The 19,568-nt window shown below is 38.1% G+C and overlaps 1 protein-coding gene across 2 annotated transcripts in view; it reads right to left on the bottom strand.

The window, feature by feature from the left end:
• epha8 (eph receptor A8) overlaps positions 1-19,568 on the bottom strand; it is a 101,969-nt gene that overhangs the window by 38,237 nt on the left and 44,164 nt on the right. For both annotated transcript variants that reach the window (XM_079598309.1, XM_079598310.1), the window contains exon 6: positions 14,298-14,362. In XM_079598309.1, the coding sequence (XP_079454435.1) occupies positions 14,298-14,362 (65 nt within the window). The remainder of the gene's footprint in view (positions 1-14,297; positions 14,363-19,568) is intronic.

Raw genomic sequence — 19,568 nt, 5'->3', positions numbered from 1 at the left:
GCAAACATACACGATAGCATTGAGCTCCCGCTGGCCTTGAGCAGATCGCCTCTCCTGAATACATTACGGACACAGCCGGCCTAATTGAAAGGGAAAACGCTGACCTCAGAGGAGCCTTGAGCTTGGCCACCGTGAACTTGGCCTCTCCTCACAAGTACATCTTCCAAAGGAGCAGATTTCCTCGCTTCCCTGGCCTCACCTCGGCCCACGCTTCCCATGGGAAAACTACATAAAGCCCGTTGCGGTAATTAAACTGTTGGATTGGAGCGCACACCGTAGCCAGCCTCCCACTTTGAGTATTTAGCGGTTAAATTTAATTTGTCCTTGCACTAATGATTAGATTAGAGAGTCTGTTCAAATCTAACACTTTTCAGGTTGGCTCCAGGGCTGGCAGTAATTCGCTTAGTTCTTTCATGAGGTTTCCGATAAAAGCCTGCGTTTTGTTTTAGCGACATCACATATTAGACGATCAGTGGAAGAAAACGATTGAAAGTGATCAAAGTGATGGTCCAATGAGCCACGATGAAAATCCTTCAGATCAGATGTTTTTAATCTAATTGAGACACTTTTTATGTAAATGAAGCTAATCTACATAATCTCCATATCGATATAAAAGGTATTATTCTTTTTTTTAAAATGCAGATTAATGGTATCAGATCATTTCCATACCTTGTACATGGAAATATTCTTGGGCTAGAAACTTTTATTCAATTAAAAGAGACAGCTCACTGACAGATTTAATAAAGATAAGAACATCATTATTTAAGAATTACTAAATAAAATAATGATTCATAAAAATATGATACTTATAAGTTAAAATAATATTCCACATATATTTATATTTTAATAATTTAATGTTTAATTTATGTTTTAGTGATCCAAATTCCCTAAATTAATTTATATTCTTGGACTATACATTTTAATTAATTTAATTAATAAGCTCCATGACAGCTTTACTGAAGCTTTACACAATTTGAAATGTAAATGAATAAATGATTCAACTGTAATAATTAGAAATACAATTAATTAATAATAATGATTTTATCCTATGAGGTCCAATTTCCCTCTTTTACCTCATTAACTCTATTTAACATCTTTGTTTGGATCAAATATTTAAGTGTGTGATTTTTTATCTTGGTTTATTTTATGGGACACGTCAAACTCCTGTCAGTCACAAGCAGGGGAGATCTTTCTCCTGAATACATCCATTCATAATCCGCTGTTCCTGGAATGAGCTCGCCGCCGAACAAACAGCTGCAAACACACAAGCAGTGATTCCAGGGAATAAAAGTGATTCTGAAACACATCCCAAGAGTCATTCATGAAAGATCTCACAACAATATGCACAAAAACAGCATTTGTTTCCACTTCTTCTGAACAGATCTAGAATAACACTAACAGAAAAGTACTAAGGCGTCAGGGTTTGGCTGGTTATCTTAAAGGGGTAGTTCACATAAAAATGAAAAAAATGTGTGTGTGTGTGTGTGTGTGTGTGTGTGTGTGTGTGTGTGTGTGTGTGTGTGTGTGTGTGTGTGTGTGTGTGTGTGTGTGTGTGTGTGTGTGTGCGCTTGCGTGCGTGCGTGTGTGTGTGTTTAAATGGGAATTTTCATGTATAAATTGCAAAATGTATGAACAGCTTCGAGACCTTCCTAATTTCTTGGGAATTTTTATGTGAAGGACTTGGGTCATTTTGGCAGGAAAATCAAAAGGATAAGACGTTTACGCACGCTTCCGAGATCCTCTTTTCCATTCTATAAGACGTGAAACGAATGATAATACAATGTTCAGGATAATCCCGAAACGGCTATTCTGTACTGTACTGTCAATGTGTCATGCAAAGAAAAGGGATTAATTCAAAGTATATTTTGACAGATCTACAAATACACTTTATAATCAAACTATCATAACAGTGTAATTTTATTTATCTCCTCTGTCAACATGATCCCAGTGCAGAACTGGTGCAAACACATCCACATCACAATGATCAGATGCTTTCTTCACTGCTGTTATTAACACTTGATGTGTTTATTTTGTTATTGAGAAGAAAGCACGTTTATATATTCAACGTCTCTCTCAGCAATGTGGGTTGAGAGGTTCGTTAACAGCATATCGATATCGGAAAGGCATATATATATATATATATATATGAATGAAAGGTTAAGTACAGCATGCACTAATATTTAGCTTTTGATTGACTGTGATACAACCTACCAAAATTATAGTATGTAAAGATATGAAACAAAAAGTTAAAATGCACACCACTGCAAAAACTCTACAGCTGGGCTTCATAACCCAAAATTAAAGGCAGAGCTGACCAGTGTTAACATTAAGATCCTATAATATATAGATATTTATTTATATTTTGTATTATCTTTTACTTTTGTATTTATTTATTTATTTATTTTCATTTTAATATATACATTTTTTAAAACGTCTATATAGTTTTTATTCATTTTATTTCAGTTTTAGTTATTGGTAACACTTTATTTTAAGGTGACGTTTACTACATGTACTTACTACAGTAATAACAGTAAATTATGTTAGTACAGTATAGTACATGTAGTTAATTAATATTCCTCAGTGCTTATTTGAGTAAGTACAATGTAACTGCATCACCTTAAAATAAAGTGTAACTGAATTATTTTTAGTACATCAAGTTAAACTAAATGAAAATGAGAAATGTTGCTTTGACAAGTACCTTTCAATCATATTTTTGTTATGGTTTTTTGTTAATGGTTTTGGTTTCAGTTATGGTTTTAGTTTTATTATAATAACCCTGGTGCTGACCCCCTTCAAAATTACCAGTTTGAAACTTAACCCAGGGTTAAAAGTGGCATGACAGGGATAAGAATAGTGTGAAGGCCATAAATGCAACTGGTGAGAAAGAGAAAAAGACAGAGAATAGTCTTGTCTCAGTTCTCGGTGATCCAATTTCAGATTAGCAGCTAGGATGAGAAAATCCTTTGAATCTTGTTTGACAAAAGCAACAGAACGACTGGCCATCCTGGGGTGGTATTTGCGGTGACACAATCGTGTAGCATCAAGGCAGACGCTTAATCTTGGAAACGTCCCCCACCCGCTTCGCTCAAGTGTGAGAAATCTTGATTTGAATTGAATTCTCTGCCTGCTAATTGGAATACAGTCTTTGACAGTGATAACCTTTGTGGAGCGGGCCTGTTAATTGTGTGTGTCGGCCTCACGCTAACACACAGAGTTATTCTCCATCCAGAGCCTTACGGGGTTAACAACATCTCCCTCTGTAAACATCATTCATTGTTAACAAATGAGTCCGGCACTTCAGAGCAAAGTCCAATAAACTGAGCACAGAATACAGACGTTTCCAACGGCTTTAAATGTCTGAAGAATGACTGTCACACCAGAAGGCTACTGTGCTTTTTCTCCTACAGCTTTAAGCTTAGAAAAGTGATCCCAGATCAGTGCCAAAATAACAGAGGGGCCTACAATAGCACAGCGCGTCATTAATATTTCAAAGGATGAACTATGTAATATTCTACTGAAATGTCAACATACAAATAGGCAAGTCAAAATAAGGTTTACACCTGCTAATAGGATGCGTTTTGGTCGATCGGATCACGAATAGACAATGTTAAATACGGGTGTAAACGGGGTCTAAAACGCTTTGAGCTTGTCCACTTATGACCACTTCAGAGATTGTCCGAGCAGAAACTAAAGCTGCTGCTCTCCGTCGTTCATTTGTAAATTATGCGAGTTTATTTTGTCCATTAGATCGAAAGATCTATAGACCCATAGACCCTCCCCTCGAAGAAATCAGGACAGAAGTGTTTGAAAGTGGACAAAAGAGACGGATTAAAACGCCAGGTGTAAACAGGAATGTGTCTCCCGTGATCTGATCGTTTAAAACGCATCTTAATACCAGATGTAAACATGGCCTAAGTTTCTCAGATTTGCCAAATTCATACCAACATCTGCAAGCAAAAGCCTCATTTTGAACAAATTCTTACAAAAATCAAATGATTTAAGCTGCTATCCACATTCAGTTTATAGCTTTATATTCATATTGCATGTCAACTATTGACCCATTTTGATTTTACTTCTCCTAATGATTTTTACGAGAGACATCTGAGACAAATGTGCTCCTTAAACTGAGATCTCCAATACGTCTCTTGAGCTATGAAAGAGCAGTATGTTCCTCTGAGCTGACGTCTGCACCGGCCGCTCATATAATGCTCTTGTACAAACACATTTTCTCGACACCAAATATCCAACATTTGGACTCCGCGAAGTATTTGCTCAAGACCTTTGCTTTTCCTTCACTACTTCAGAGCTGATGAAATCTCAGTATTTGTTCAAGCGCCGGTGGTCCTGAGGAGAGAGCGAAGACATCCTGCTCTTCTTCTTAATAAGATGAAGCTGTTCCAGGAAGATAATTAGACGGGTTGTGAATGTAATTACTCCAAAACTATGCTGAGAAGCACCATTACACTATCACAACTATCAGAACCCCACAGATGTGCGTTTAGAATATGATACAGTATATGTAGAAAAATCGAACCGCGTATAAACACCCTAGCAACCATCTAGAATATCAATCTGTTTTTTTTCTGATAGACGTTATGGCCGTTACGGTATTTTTTTAGATACCATTTATTAAAAAATGTATATAAAACTTTGAATGACTGAGATTGTAAATTATTTAGTGATTAAGATAATTATATAATATGAATCCAATAATGTAATGCATAACAAATTGAAGTACCATTTTCATTTTACACGGTTACCCTTTCTCCTAATGCATCAAGTTTGCAGTTTGGCAGCCCAGTTTGGGGTTGTCCTGTCCCTTTAGAAACATGAATACAGCGGGATGCAATCATTGGACGTCTGTGAGCGCGAAACACGCATGACCATTCGGACCGCGTTCAGGTGCTGCAAAGTAATGCTATGCATGCATGCGACAGCGCAGGGTGACATCTCTCCACATCTCGGGTAACGGGGGAGTGGGCGGACATCTGGATGCATCCATATCATCTCCCTCTCAAAGTCCATTTGTCATCGTCTCTGTCTGTCTTATCGCTGCTATCGATTGAGGTGGGTGGGCGAAAAAAAATGAGGTGGGTGTCAATAGATGTGTCATGGCAAACATGAGGCGGATAGGAACATAATGAAGCCATCGGACAGCAGCTGTCAAGGCCTGAGTGATTTGGCTCAGTGACAGCCGATGGCGACAGGAGCCCTGCAGGAATGTACAGACAGCAGAGATATCTGCCAGGGGTCGGCCTGGGGTCACCCGTCTCACTGCCAGCTTGAATTGGACTGTAAAAAGACATCTCACTATGAGTTCATGAAGGGGCATAAATGATTCAGGGCTGACTGACTGCGGTGAGGATCCATAACAATGCATTCAGACACAAACCCTGCATCAGCCTTCTATCATTAGTGCCACACTTATGTGTGTGAGCCTGGATTAAATATTTAAGAATCTGTCTATCTGCCTGTCTGTCTGTCTGTCTCTCTGTCTGTCTGTCTGTCTGTCTGTCTGTCTGTCTGTCTATCTATCTATCTATCTATCTATCTATCTATCTATCTATCTGTGTGTCTATATATCATCGGTCTGTCTGTCTGTCTGTCTGTCTGTCTGTCTGTCTGTCTATCTATCTATCTATCTATCTATCTGTGTGTCTATCATCGGTCTGTCTGTCTGTCTATCTATCTATCTATCTATCTATCTATCTGTGTGTCTATATATCATCGGCCTGTCTGTCTGTCTGTCTGTCTATCTATCTGTGTGTCTATATATCATCGGCCTGTCTGTCTATCTATCTATCTATCTATCTATCTGTGTGTCTATATACTATCGGTCTGTCTGTCTGTCAGTCTGTCTGTCTGTCTGTCTGTCTGTCTGTCTGTCTGTCTGTCTGTCTGTATGTATGTATGTATGTATGTATGTATGTATGTCTGTCTGTCTGTCTGTCTGTCTGTCTGTCTGTCTGTCTGTCTATCTATCTATCTGTGTGTCTATATATCATCTGTCTGTCTGTCTGTCTGTCTGTCTATCTATCTATCTAGATATGTAGTATGAATATAGAATAGTCTATTGAGAAAATTAATTACATTCTTACATATTCATATCATAGTGCTCAAATAGAGTTGGATGTCAGGATGTTGCTGTGTGGTTGCTAGGGTGTTTTATGTTGTTGTTGTTGTTGTTGTAGTTGTCGTGTGCCATTCAGAATTAAATGAAGATGTCTTTTAAGTTACGATTCAATTCCTGGATTTGAATTAAGGCAGCAAACAGGATGCAGAATTACTAAATGAATTTGAATACAGTAGTTCCCATCCATTCAGCGTGCAGAAATGTCCTTCGAGCTTCAACCCGACGTCTCACTGTACACTACAGTCTGAAACTGTCTGAACGCAGTAACCCCTGTCAGAGCACAGGTTATGGACACTTGTGGCCCTGCTGTACTGCTCTCCGATAACTGGTAAATCACATTCCTCCGAAACTGGAGTGAAAGAGTGGCAGTGCATCCTGTCCTTCATGACAGATCTTCAGGCTTTCTGTTTGTTCCAGCCGGTGCAAGGTGACACTAGGTGTTCACAGCTCAACACTTCTAAAGAACCACAGCAACATGTGCAGCTGTTAGCTGGATGCTCGAATCACAAGCACGTTCGGGATATGTAGGGCGCTTAAACGGTAATTGCTCATGTTACAGTTCAGCAGTTTGTCATAGTCTCAGAAGACGCAACAATGAGCAAGTCTAAAACTTGTCTTTTCCAGTTATGATACATTTCTCATCAAGCCAATTAACCTCTTATTTAATCAGCTTTGACATCCAGGGGCCACAGGCAATCAAATGCTTAACTGTATAGTTACAATTTCTGACGTAAATATGAGAGATGCTTGCCACAATAGTGGGGTGTTCTGAGGGGTCGCCAAGGTGTTGCTAGGTGGATGTTTGGGGGGGGGGGGGGGGGGGTTGCCAGTGTGATGCTATGCAAATGCTAGGGTGTTTTGTGTGTTTGCTGGAAGTGTTTATGTATGTATGTATGTATGTATGTATGTATGTATGTATGTATGTATGGATGGATGGATGGATGGATGGATGGACGGACGGACGGACGGACGGACGGACGGACGGACGGACGGACGGACGGACGGACGGATGGTTGATTATTTGTGTTAGATATAAGCAGATACATTGCATGTGGAGTAAACTATGCAGAGGAAACTCTTACCAATAAGAGGACAGTTTTACTTGCGTGGCTTGCATGAACACATGTTGGTACGCTTTGAAATGTTGCCTTGTGAAAGCGAACCGGAAACTGCAAAAATGTAACAAAGTCCCTGTTTCGGAACAAAGCAAACGCTCTACAGGTCTGAAAATGCTTAAGTGTTGTGTTGTGTTGTTAAGTAGAAAAAAACTGTACAATTTACAAACGGTATTATATGCTCCATAGTGGGGGAACATGCAGGTACTCTCTCCTGACTGGCTGATCTTTGCTCCTCCTACATTCATGTCACTGAAGTGGCCAAATCCAGTGAGTATCACTTCTATTTTACGTGGCCTGATCCTGGGTTATACACACACAATAGCAGTGAACTGCACACACAAGAGTAGGTTAAAAAGCGCAGCATTTCTTCATTTTTCAGTCCATGTCAGCTCCTCATCACTCCTTTCTGCTTTATGCTTGCACAACTTCCATAAGCCTCCTACTTGCATGAGGGAACGTGATGGATTTCATAGTCAAGGTGCTGGTTTAATCCAATTTTAATCCATCTCCCCGGGCCGGAGTTTGAGATGGCTTTTATTCCTTTTGTCAGGTTACTGCTGAGAATGCAGCCCATTCTCATTTCACATTCATACTTATGTGTACAAAAGAGTCATGTGCACACAAAAACCTATCAAAATCAACGCAATAATTTGTTTAAGATGTGATAGTACAAGCTATAAAAAGCATCTATATATATATATATTAGTGCGGTCAATCAATTAAAAATATTAATTAATTAATCACACATTGTTCTGCATCTCACATTGAAGTATTAATATTTTTATAGTGTAATAATTTCACATTTAATCGCCAAATTAATGTAGAAACAAGTGAAATAGTGACTCTATGAAATAGATTTTTTTTCCTCAATTTAAGCCATTATAGACATTCAGCATTACAGTAAAAATGAAAAGCTATCAATTTGAACATTTATTAGGCGTTAAAAAAAATAAAAACTTCACATAAATCCATTGGTTTTTATCTGGTTTCTCTGTGCTGTTATCATTATAGATGTGAAGCGGACTATTCTTTTATATTTAGAACTATATCTTTATTGTTATCATCCTTGGTGTGAAGGGGCCTTTAGTCTACAGTGCAATTCATGAAAAGTAAAGAGTAATGCACAGACGGCTTTACATATTGCATGTCTATCAGGAGCAGTCACTATCGAGGTATTCATGTAATCGAATGCAATCTTCACTGTTAAAATCATTCCGATAACAACACATTCTTGCCTTTGACTAAAATCATAGCTATAAAACAAGGCCGATAAAGTGAGATATGACAAGCTTCCAGACCTCCCAGGAGCCACGACGGAGATACAAATGAAAAGTGTCGAGCAGCTGTCAGAGAGAGCACAATACACTATTTGTTACTACCATGAGTGAGATAAAGCTTCCAGTACATGCTAGTCAAACTCCTGCTTCTAAATATGATACGATTAGTAGTCTAAGACATCATTTATAGAATAAGTCAGAGAAAGTAAACTTCAATCTGGTCTAAAGTATAAGTATTAACTCCAACATATATGATAAGGCGCATGACAGATTTGCTGTAACCATATGCAACGTTTTCTTACAGCTGTGCTCAGTGAGTGTGTAAAGCGACCTGGAGTTGCAGAATTCCTCCTCGCGTGACACAATCTGCCACGGAAAACGCTTTATCATCGAACCCACGAGACACTCGCTGCGCGCCGGCCCGTCGGCCGTGACAGGGGACACGTCACAAGCATAAAAACGTCAAATATGAAGTCTAATCTCTTTGTGCTCTGCTCTTTTCTGCCCCGGACGGTAACATGCATTGTGTGTCGCGCCGAAGTCACGTAGCATTCACAGGAAGACTGAATTTGAAGGAAATGGAAGTGCCGAATCCTCGAAAAAGACGAATGGATATAGAGGAAAGTGTCCATGCAGCAAATCCTTTTGTAAATGGGAATCAGGGGCAGAAAGCGGGCTGAAGTATTTAATCCATCAATAGCGATTCCAGCAGACAGCGGCGTACGCTTTAACATGAGGGTCAGGCCTGTGACTACCAAACAAACTGTATTTACCATCTACGTGATCCGCATGCGCAGGCATTTTGTTTGGACCAACAACAGGAAGTGTGTGTGGAATCATTTATCGCTCAGATGTTGCTCGGGAGACTCAACGTGGTCTCAGATGTTTCACTCGAAATTATTTGTGAGAGATTGAAGTAGAAACAAATGAGACAATTGTTGGCATTCTGTAAGATTATAGAACTATACAATGAGCGCATGTCCCAGATCATTTCGTCTTTTTGAATGTGATGAGAAATATTTGAGATCAATTTAAAAAGTCAAAGACCTCAATACAATCACTTTATGTTTGTGTTTACGAATATTTCTCAACAAATTCATTCAAGACTGATCTGAACTATTATAACTTGAAAATTACTGACAAATCTATCTATCTATCTATCTATCTATCTATCTATCTATCTATCTATCTATCTATCTATCTATCTATCTATCTATCTATCTATCTCTCTATCTATCTCTCTATCTATCTATCTATCTATCTATCTATCTATCTATCTATCTATCTATCTATCTATCTATCTATCTATCTATCTGTCTGTCTGTCTGTCCATCTATCCGTCCATCTGTGTATCGGTCTATCCATCCATCCATTTAATGGTCTATCTGTCTGTCTATTTATTTATCATCCATCCATCCATCGGTCGGTCTATCTGTCTACTTATCTATCATCTGTCCGTGTCTGTCCATCCATTTATCCATCCATCCATCCATCCATCCATCCATCCATCCATCCATCCATCCATCCATCCATCCATCGGTCGGTCTATCTGTCTACTTATCTTTCATCTGTCCGTCCATCCATCCATCCATCCATCCATCCATCCATCCATCCATCCATCCATCCATCCATCCATCCATCCATCCATCGGTCGGTCGGTCTATCTGTCTGTCTACTTATCTTTCATCTGTCCGTGTCCGTCCTTCCATTTATCCATCCATCCATCCATCCATCCATCGGTCGGTCTATCTGTCTACTTATCTTTCATCTGTCCGTGTCCGTCCATCCATTTATCCATCCATCCATCCATCCATCCATCCATCCATCCATCCATCCATCGGTCGGTCTATCTGTCTACTTATCTTTCATCTGTCCGTGTCCGTCCATCCATTTATCCATCCATCCATCCATCCATCCATCCATCCATCCATCCATCGGGTCGGTCTATCTGTCTACTTATCTTTCATCTGTCCGTCCATCCATCCATCCATCCATCCATCCATCCATCCATCCATCCATCCATCCATCCATCCAGAGCAATTGGTTTAAATGGAGAACAAATGGAGAAGTCTCCTGTTTCTCATTAGCCAATATATCAAAATCTTCAATCAAAAGTCTGAGATCATAATATGTAGACTTTGGTACCTTGAAAAATCTGAGCACACTTTCTATAGGAGGTGCATATGAAGTTAGTGAGGTGTTTTTCTAAACAAACAAACAACAACAACAACAACAAAAAAACATGCTTCATTTGTTTTACATTTAATCCTATTGCTGTCGAGCATGAGACATTTGAGATATTAAAAACATTTAACGTTATTTTACTTTCCTATTGGCTGAATTTGTTTTTGCAGTCAACAGATCTGAAATTGAATGCACATTAAAAAAATAAAAGTACAGCTATTAGAGAAGCAAACAGGAGTTTATGCATCTGAGGGACTGTGAATGAGATGCATTTGTCGTGGCTCATTTCAGTGGGGACACATCAGACAGGTACACTAACTAATGCAGAGCTGTTAAAGCACGCCGCTAATTTTAGCTAGCTGTCAAGTAATAATTGGGGAGGAGGTGTTTGCTGCGCCAGTGTGAATATGCACACTAACATAATGTATTTGTGGAAATTATTTTTACAGTTGAGAGAAGAAGAAATAACTGCCTGCTTCCCACAGGAGGCGGTTTAATCGCTGTTCCAGGTCTTCTGTGTTTGTGTGACTGAGTGGATGCGAACCAGAAACGGTGGCAAAGTTCAAGTAAATAGTTTGCATTATTCGCTGAGAATACATTTAACAAACAGTAATTAGAGGGCAAACGCAAACGGGGACGCTCGTTATCTGGCAGTTTTGCTGCGTTCCTGCTTGTTGACTTGCATTGAAAGCGCACTTCAGTGAATTATGTATGTCCCGTTTTCTACCTTTCAGGTCGTAGTAAATGCGCTCTCTGTAAGAGAGGAAATCCATTTCATTTGTGCACCTTTATGACTGTTCAGTCTTTCAAACTCTCTCTCTCTCTCTCTCTCTCTCTCTCTCTCTCTCTCTCTCTCTCTCTCTCTCTCTCTCTCTCTCTCTCTCTCTCTCTCTCACAGGATACAAACACCTACTAAGCGCCAAATGGGAGTAAAAATAGGCTTTATTAGCAGCTGCAATATAATATATGGTTTAAATTGAACAGTAAAAAAAGTCATACTGATGTAATGTAACGTATATGTGACCCTGGATCGCAAAACCAGTCACGAGTCGCACGGGTATATCTGTGGCAATAGCCAACAATACATTGTATGGGTCAAAATTAGCCATTTTTATTTTATGTCAAAAATCATTAGGATATTAAGTAACGATCATGTTCCATGAAGATATTTTGTAAATTCCCTACCGTAAATATATAAAAAAAATATTTTTGTGAGTGAATGCAGCACAGTCGCCAACATAAATGTTCAACTTTAAAGGAGATTTTCTCAATGTTTCGATTTTTTTGCACCCTCAGATTCCAGACTTACAATAGTTATATCTCGACTAAATATTGTCCTATCCTAACAAACATACATCACTGGAAATCTTATTTATTCAGCTTTCATATTATGTATAAATATCAATATTAAAAAAATGACCCATTCGACTGGTTTTGTGGTCCAGGGTCACATATACACAACTGTACAAAAGTTTGGGGTCAGTAAGATTTATTCATGTTTTCTAAAAAGGTCTGTTTACAAAGGCTACATTTATTTGATGATAAATACAGAAATATTGTGAAATATTATTCGAATTTGAAATAACTGTTTTCTATTTTCCTGTGATGTCAAAGCTTAATTTTCAGCATCATTACTCCAGTGTCACATGATCCTTCAGAAATCATGAAACATTTCTTATTATTATCAATGTTGAAAACAGTGTTGCTTCATAATTTGGTGCAAAACATGATTTCTTAATTCTTTGGTTAATAGAAAGTTCAAAAGCACCGCATTTATTTGAAATATTTAAATGTCTTTACTGCCAAATTTGGTCAATTTAATGCATCTTTTAATAAAAGGAAAAAAATCGTATTGACCTCAAACTTCTGACAGTATTTCTGACCTCAACTATAACAGTTATATAATATAATATAATAAATAGAACATTACAAATTTACAACTAATTTATGAAAATATAAATGATAAAATAAAGCAGTCACAACATGGTGTCTGGTCAAACAATGTTCAAATTTGGTCCAGGTCATTTTCTGATTTGATAACCCGAAGTATTAAAGTCATGCAATGTTTTTTTTTCTACACGAATTCTACCTCAAACTTGTGTCTTGTTTAAAAGAGATGTGATTTTACTTTTCCAAGCAAACAAACGTACAATTTTGGCGTTGTTTCCACCAGTCCCATCACCCAATCGAGTTACTGAAGGAGGAACATGAGCCATAACAGAGCAGAATATGACAGAAACACCCAGAACAAAACACACTACCATCATGGAGGAGACTTTTGCACAGGCAAGCACTAAAGACAGTATAATTTACAACATAATGTACAAATAACCCTTTTCATATTCTGTTGAAAGACTCTCCAGCTTTGATTTTTTGATTAGTTTACTTGCACTCCACCACAGTTAAACACGTGACGCAGGGATTGCTCCAGTACATCAGTGGTGGTTTGGTAATTGTCGACGCGTCACACTAGGGGACATCACTCCACCATCAGACTCTGACAGAAACCCTCGCTAATTGTGACAGTTCAACGCTTAGATCACTTTGTGCGCCGTTAATTCAATACCCCATGCATCATTTTCTCCATTAGAATATGCAAATGCAGCCAACTCTGAACATCGCCTTCCTCTTTTCTTCTCCTGCTCTGTCCTCTCCTCTCCTCACCCACACACACACACACACACACACACACACACACACACACACACACACACACACACACACACACACACACACACACACACACACACACACCTCTGTCTCTCTCTCGCTCCCTCTCTTTCTTTATGGTACAGATGAGAGTGGTTGAATAATGTGTCAAATGGGACAGAGGAGTTTGGAATTAGAGAATGTGTATAATGACGCACACACACACACACTTTCCTTTAAATATTTGTGGCTTATTTTTGAGTCATTCTGGCCCAATTTAACCTCTGTGTATAAAAAGTTGTTTAGGTGAAGCAAATTATAACATTTTGATGAAAAATTGCAAAGACCTTTGGAATTATTTATTTATATTCACCAGCTGTTCACAATAAGACCAGTAATGTGAAATAATAAAGTAAATAGGTCATTTTTGATTTCATGCTGACTTTAAAGCTGCTTTATGTATTTTCTGTGCCACGGGCTCTAACACTGCTAACAGGACCGTGTTGATAACATAACTCATCATAATCATAATCATAAAATGATAAACAGCTACAGTGATCGTGCAAAAGAACGCAGGTTTACAGTCATCGAAAACGACTAAACGAGCCAATCAGAAATCAAACTGGTTTGAGCCGGAGGAGCAAGTTCATAGTTGCATTCAATGGAACTGCAAGAATAATCAGTGATTTAAAATGCATTTTGCAAACACTTTATCTGCCATTCTTCAAACAAACAGGCAGTCCCACAATAAACTCACACTAATAGAAGCTAAAGTTGACATGTTGGACAAAATCAAAAGCGGCATAAAGCGCAAAGTTTACACACTTCAGGATGTCAAAGTATAAATTATTTCCTCTTAGCATAAATAATGATAAACTTCACTGAAGTAAAAATTCAAAACACACAAATAATAATGAAGAAAGAGAATTTTCTTACCCCATGTGAAGGATATGTGAGCCAGCCCCAGTCTCCTGATATTTTGGTTGTGTCCAAGAGATTCACTGTAAATTGAAAAAAAAAATACATGTTACAAAGACATTCAAAATATACACGTGTATATATATATAACACACACATACACACACACACACACACACACTTTTAAGTGCATATTTTTTGACAAATATACCTAAGGGCTAAGAAAAGTCAAATAAATTCAAGATTATCTGAAAACAAGAGTTAGTTTCTTTACAGATAATATAGTTTCTCACAAGATTATCTTGTTTAAAAGATAATTTACTTTAGAAACTAAATATTTTTACTTTTAGTAGTGCTGTCAAATCGATTAATCAGGATTAATTCGCATCTAACATAACATTTTGTAAATATATACTAATTATACAGTCAAACCAAAATATATTCAGACACCTTCAACATTTCTCACATTATCAAAGTTTATTTGCTATGGTTTAGAAAATGGTAATAAAATATGACAAGAACTCAAGAGTTATTAAATCAGTTGATATTTCACCCTTCTGTAGACTGTCTCACAGATGAATTATGTTGAATATCTGTAGCAATTAAAGAAAAAACACTTCAGCAAAACATGCTCAGGTCAAAGTGTCTGAATCATTTTTGGTCCCAAATGTTTACTTGTTAATGGTAGTCCACAGTATGAAGATTTGTTTTATTTACTTTATTTTGCTATCCTCACTTAATTAAATGAAATATAGTATCCTGCACCCAATACTAAAAAAATATAAAAATGATATCTGAATAATTTTTGGTTTGACTGTGTATATATATATTAATATATTATTATATTATATTATATATATGATTATATTAATCAGGATTGATCGATTTGACAGCACTAATTTGTAGATATTTGTACAGAAAAACAACAAAAACAACATTTATTTATAGAGCAGATTTAAACACTATATAAGTGTATCATGTACAGTGTACAAAGCAGGTCTACAATACAATAAAAGCAACAATTACAGGTTTCCAAAACCTAAAGACTAAAAATACCATTTAAAAGTAGATTTAAAAATGTCTAATGAAGACAAATGAAGAAATATGTCCAAACAAGACAAAAGTAGTGATTTAAGACAATCATTTCTAGTCGTGCAGTTTACACAGAGGCACAAACATAGCATGATGAAGCATGTCGAGCCGTAGCATTGACATATGCAGTGGGCCGTCCCCAAGGCTTTATTGATGACCAGACACCTAGCCTGTTTTCGGTACGAATCAAGGTCACCATGGAACAAGCTTTTTTTTTCTCAGTGACTGTATCCGAGGGCCAAATCATGCTTTCACAGATAAACACGGTAAACTGTATCTTCCTGCTCCCATCCATCTGGGAAACACGAGAGGTGGTGCGCGTCTGGCCCTGAGCTGCCGGCGGGACACTTGACGCGGGAAGCTGTGACAGATGTGCACATCTGTGTCGGCGTGAGATGTGCACCTGACCCAGATTTACCCCCCATAAGCCCAGAGACCCCGAATCCTGCTTTACATTCACTGCACCCAACTAGTTGGCAATGGGTAAACAAAGAGTCACCTTCAATTTGAAAAAATGCCAGCTGCCACATGGACGTGTGTCGGGTCCCGCGCTAACAGATAACACAAACGGCTTCAGCGTCACCATAGGTACCACAAAACAACACATTTGACTTATTACGTCGATACGCGGCTGCAATGGTGTTTTTAGCAATGTTATGGACGTCACATATGGGCAGTGTTGGGTAAGTTACTCTAAGGCTATGTTTACACGGAAACGATCTGAAGAGAAAACGCAAAAGTGGCGTTGCATTATCACTTTTTATTCTGCGTTTAGACGAGCGTTATGGGGGGGAAATCTGCGTGCATATAGTGACGCAAAAGTGTGTAAAATTCGATGTAGTATGCACTCCAGGCGGCTAGGAGGCAATGTGAAGCACTGCCACACAACAACACCAAGTCTGCGCGCCTGCGTACAACCTTCCTTCTACTTCTCTCCCTAGTAGACTTTTGCGTTTTTACCCTTTAGACGGGAACGCGACGGTGGAGCGTTTTTAAATATTACACTGAAGGGTGGTTTGACTTTTTGTAAACAAAAGGCACATTTGATAAAATATTTGTACGTTTTCACCCGCGAGCGTTCTCGTGTAAACAGGGCCTAAGGGGTAGTTTACACGACACAGTTTTAAACTAAAAACGTACAAAATTGTATGCGTTTTGGCCGTTCGTTTACACGACAACGGCGCTTTGGGGTGCCTGAAAACGCAAACTTTAAAAAAAAATTTTTTTGAAAATGGTCTCCGTGTAAACAAGCTCCGTCTGGCCTGGTATCAGAATACAGCGTTTTTAGCTGTTTTTGCGGAATCGGGATCGTTTTGACCATGGTGTCGTCTGTACGCGGAAAACTCAGAGGAAAAATTTACCCGTTTTAAGCATATCATTGTTGTGTAATCGTAGTCTCGACTTCAAAGTCTCGACACGATCCCAGTCGAGAAATAAGGGTCTTATCTAGCAAAACGATCGGTCATTTTCTAGAAAATTTTAATTTATATACTTTTTAACCACAATTGTTCGTCTTGTGCGGGTTTGCGACGCGCCACGCATTACGTCATCACGTTAGAAAAGTCACATTCACGTCATATATCCAAGTTATTTGTCTGTGTACTCCGGTTCAAAAAAGCACTACTCATTTTTCTCATATTTCAAGAAAACATCTAATTTTCTCCTCCAACTTCAAAATTGTCCGATTCTGGTTAAAAAGTATATACATATTTATTTATTTTTAGAAAATGACAGATCGTTTCACTAGATAAGACCCTTATTTCTCGACTGGGATCGTGTCGAGACTTTGAAGCTGCATTGAGACATACATTTTAACCTTCTTTTGAACATTGGGATAGATGGTCCATTCTGTGTAAAAAAAAATCCTGGAATTTTTAACTCAAAAAACTAAATTTATTTTCGACTGAAGAAAGAAAGACATGGTCATCTTGGATGACATCGGGGTGAGTAAATTATCAGCAATTTTTTTTTTTAAGTGAACTAATCCTTTAAACTACAGAGTAATCCCTTACTTAACTTTTTCAAGGGAAAAGCAATTAAATGAAAGTAATTACTTAGTAATGCATTACACCCAACCCTGCATGGGGCATCATTGTGGTCAGGATCAGGGTTCAGTGAGACCTCGATTTTTATGTTAAATGTTAAAGTGCCCCTGTTATGTGGATATTACATTTCATGTATGTAATGTTGCTGTTTGTGAATGTAAAAGGTGAGCACAGTTTCAGAGATCAAAGTGCAGATAAATACAGTTATTGTCTCACATACGGCAGACCTGAAGTAGAACAACACTACTGTCATCAAATCCATCCAGAGAGCCGTCAAGACACATTTACACAGACCAATGATTTGTTTGCCTACTGCAGTGTCTGTCATTATACCGTGTATCTAAAAAGCACATTACAGATTGATCTTTATTTGAGTGAAAAGTTAACTCGAAACACTTTAGAACACAATTGAAAGCACAAAGACTTTAGATGTTTAAAAATGTGAGTCGTTCAGCAAAAACATACGTCTACTGTCAAATGCCATGGGGAAAGTTGTTATTCATTACTTGGCCACTGGAGTCGCCAAAGAGTGACCAAATAAAAAATTATATATATTTTTTGTAATTCTCAAATGCTGGCAAGTTGGGTAATAAAACCTAATAAAACTACTTTCAGATAAAAACCTTTTAATGATCTTTATACTATCAATCTACTCCCAAAACTACATTATTTGGTAAACACAGTAATTTAAAGAAGAAGAAAAAAGTTGAAAATAAGTAGAATTTGTCTATAGCAAAATTGGTATCTATGTTCTCGGCATGATCCAAGGCATCAATTAAGAACACTTTCATTACAATAGCCAAAATGCAACAAAAGCTATTAGCAGTTTTGGAAACTTCAATATAACTTCAGGGCATGGCACCGAAGACACAAGCAGAATTTTGTTTCTAGCACTTACAGTTCAAACGTTATTAGCATAAAAGTGACCGCAAATTTGGACAATTGGTGGCGCTAGACTGATTGAGTTAGAAACTCTGAAATTGCTGTGGTTATAGTTCAGACTGTCCTCTATAAGTGTGCCAAATTTCATAACTTTCCTACAAGCGGTTCTACAATAGGTGCCTGTACGCACCTTCGGTACTTGGCCCCTAATATAAAATACATTTAAATATAAAATGCAGTGACGTCTCACTGGAGCGAGGGCGGGGCAACCTGTCAATCACATGAGATCCACCAATAGCAAACCACCATCCAATCAATTCCCAATGGACAAAATCAAGTCCCGCCCTATTTTTTTTTTTTTTTCGAGAAGTCGTTTTACTCGGATATTCGTCACAATAGAGAAGAAAAGACAATCACAAATTCAGTTTCGTGCCAACTTTAACAAATGAAAACTTATTGTAAAGTGTAGCCAGAAATATCGAATCTGTTGTTTATGTGCAAGTACGCCGTGTAAGAATTGCTGCTATATAAACATTTATGCTGCTAAACTTAATCAAACAAAGGGCATTTATTTAGTTTTCTGTCCTTAAAAAGGAATTAAATGCATTAACGTGAATTGAGCGCTCTAACTAAAGAATCACCCTGTACATGAGCTCTTCTTCTTGTATTTTACATGTAAATCAGTACAGTACTCCAGGGAACCTCTCTCATTCTGTTCATTACCAGGTTGTCTGCACTTTTTTTTTTTTTTGCATTTCTTTTAAATGTCATCACTTTGGTTAATTTCTACTTCGAGAACTTTCTCAGCTCTCTCTGATCTGTCTTTCTCCATCCCTCGCTCGCAGGGAGCACGTGTTGTAATCAGCAGTATTAGTGCACTCAGTGATTGGACTTCTAATTTAGAAAGGCTGTTCCTGATGAGAGCACTGGGTCAGAAAGTAGGAACAGATGGCCTCTCTCTCTCTCTCTCTCTCTCTCTCTCTCTCTCTCTCTCTCTCTCTCTCTCTCTCTCTCTCTCTCTATCTATCTCTCTCTCTCTCTCTCTCTCGCTCTCTCTCTCTCTTTCCCTCTCGATCTTTGGCTCCTTCCTACAAGCCGGTGTTGAGGAGTAACTAACTAAAAGTAGCGGCAGCGCTGCTACTAACTTAACATTTATCTGTAGTGTGACAGTAGAACAGCTGCTTTCAAAACAGAGATGCCAAGTACACACTACAGGACAGAAGCGCAAGCATCTGTGTGTCAGCATGTTTCATACACTAGAAGAACACTG

This window comes from Phoxinus phoxinus (assembly GCF_949152265.1).
Source record: "Phoxinus phoxinus genome assembly, chromosome: 22".
Classification (NCBI taxonomy): Eukaryota; Metazoa; Chordata; class Actinopteri; order Cypriniformes; family Leuciscidae; genus Phoxinus; species Phoxinus phoxinus.
This window is presented reverse-complemented; position numbering and strand designations above follow the sequence as displayed.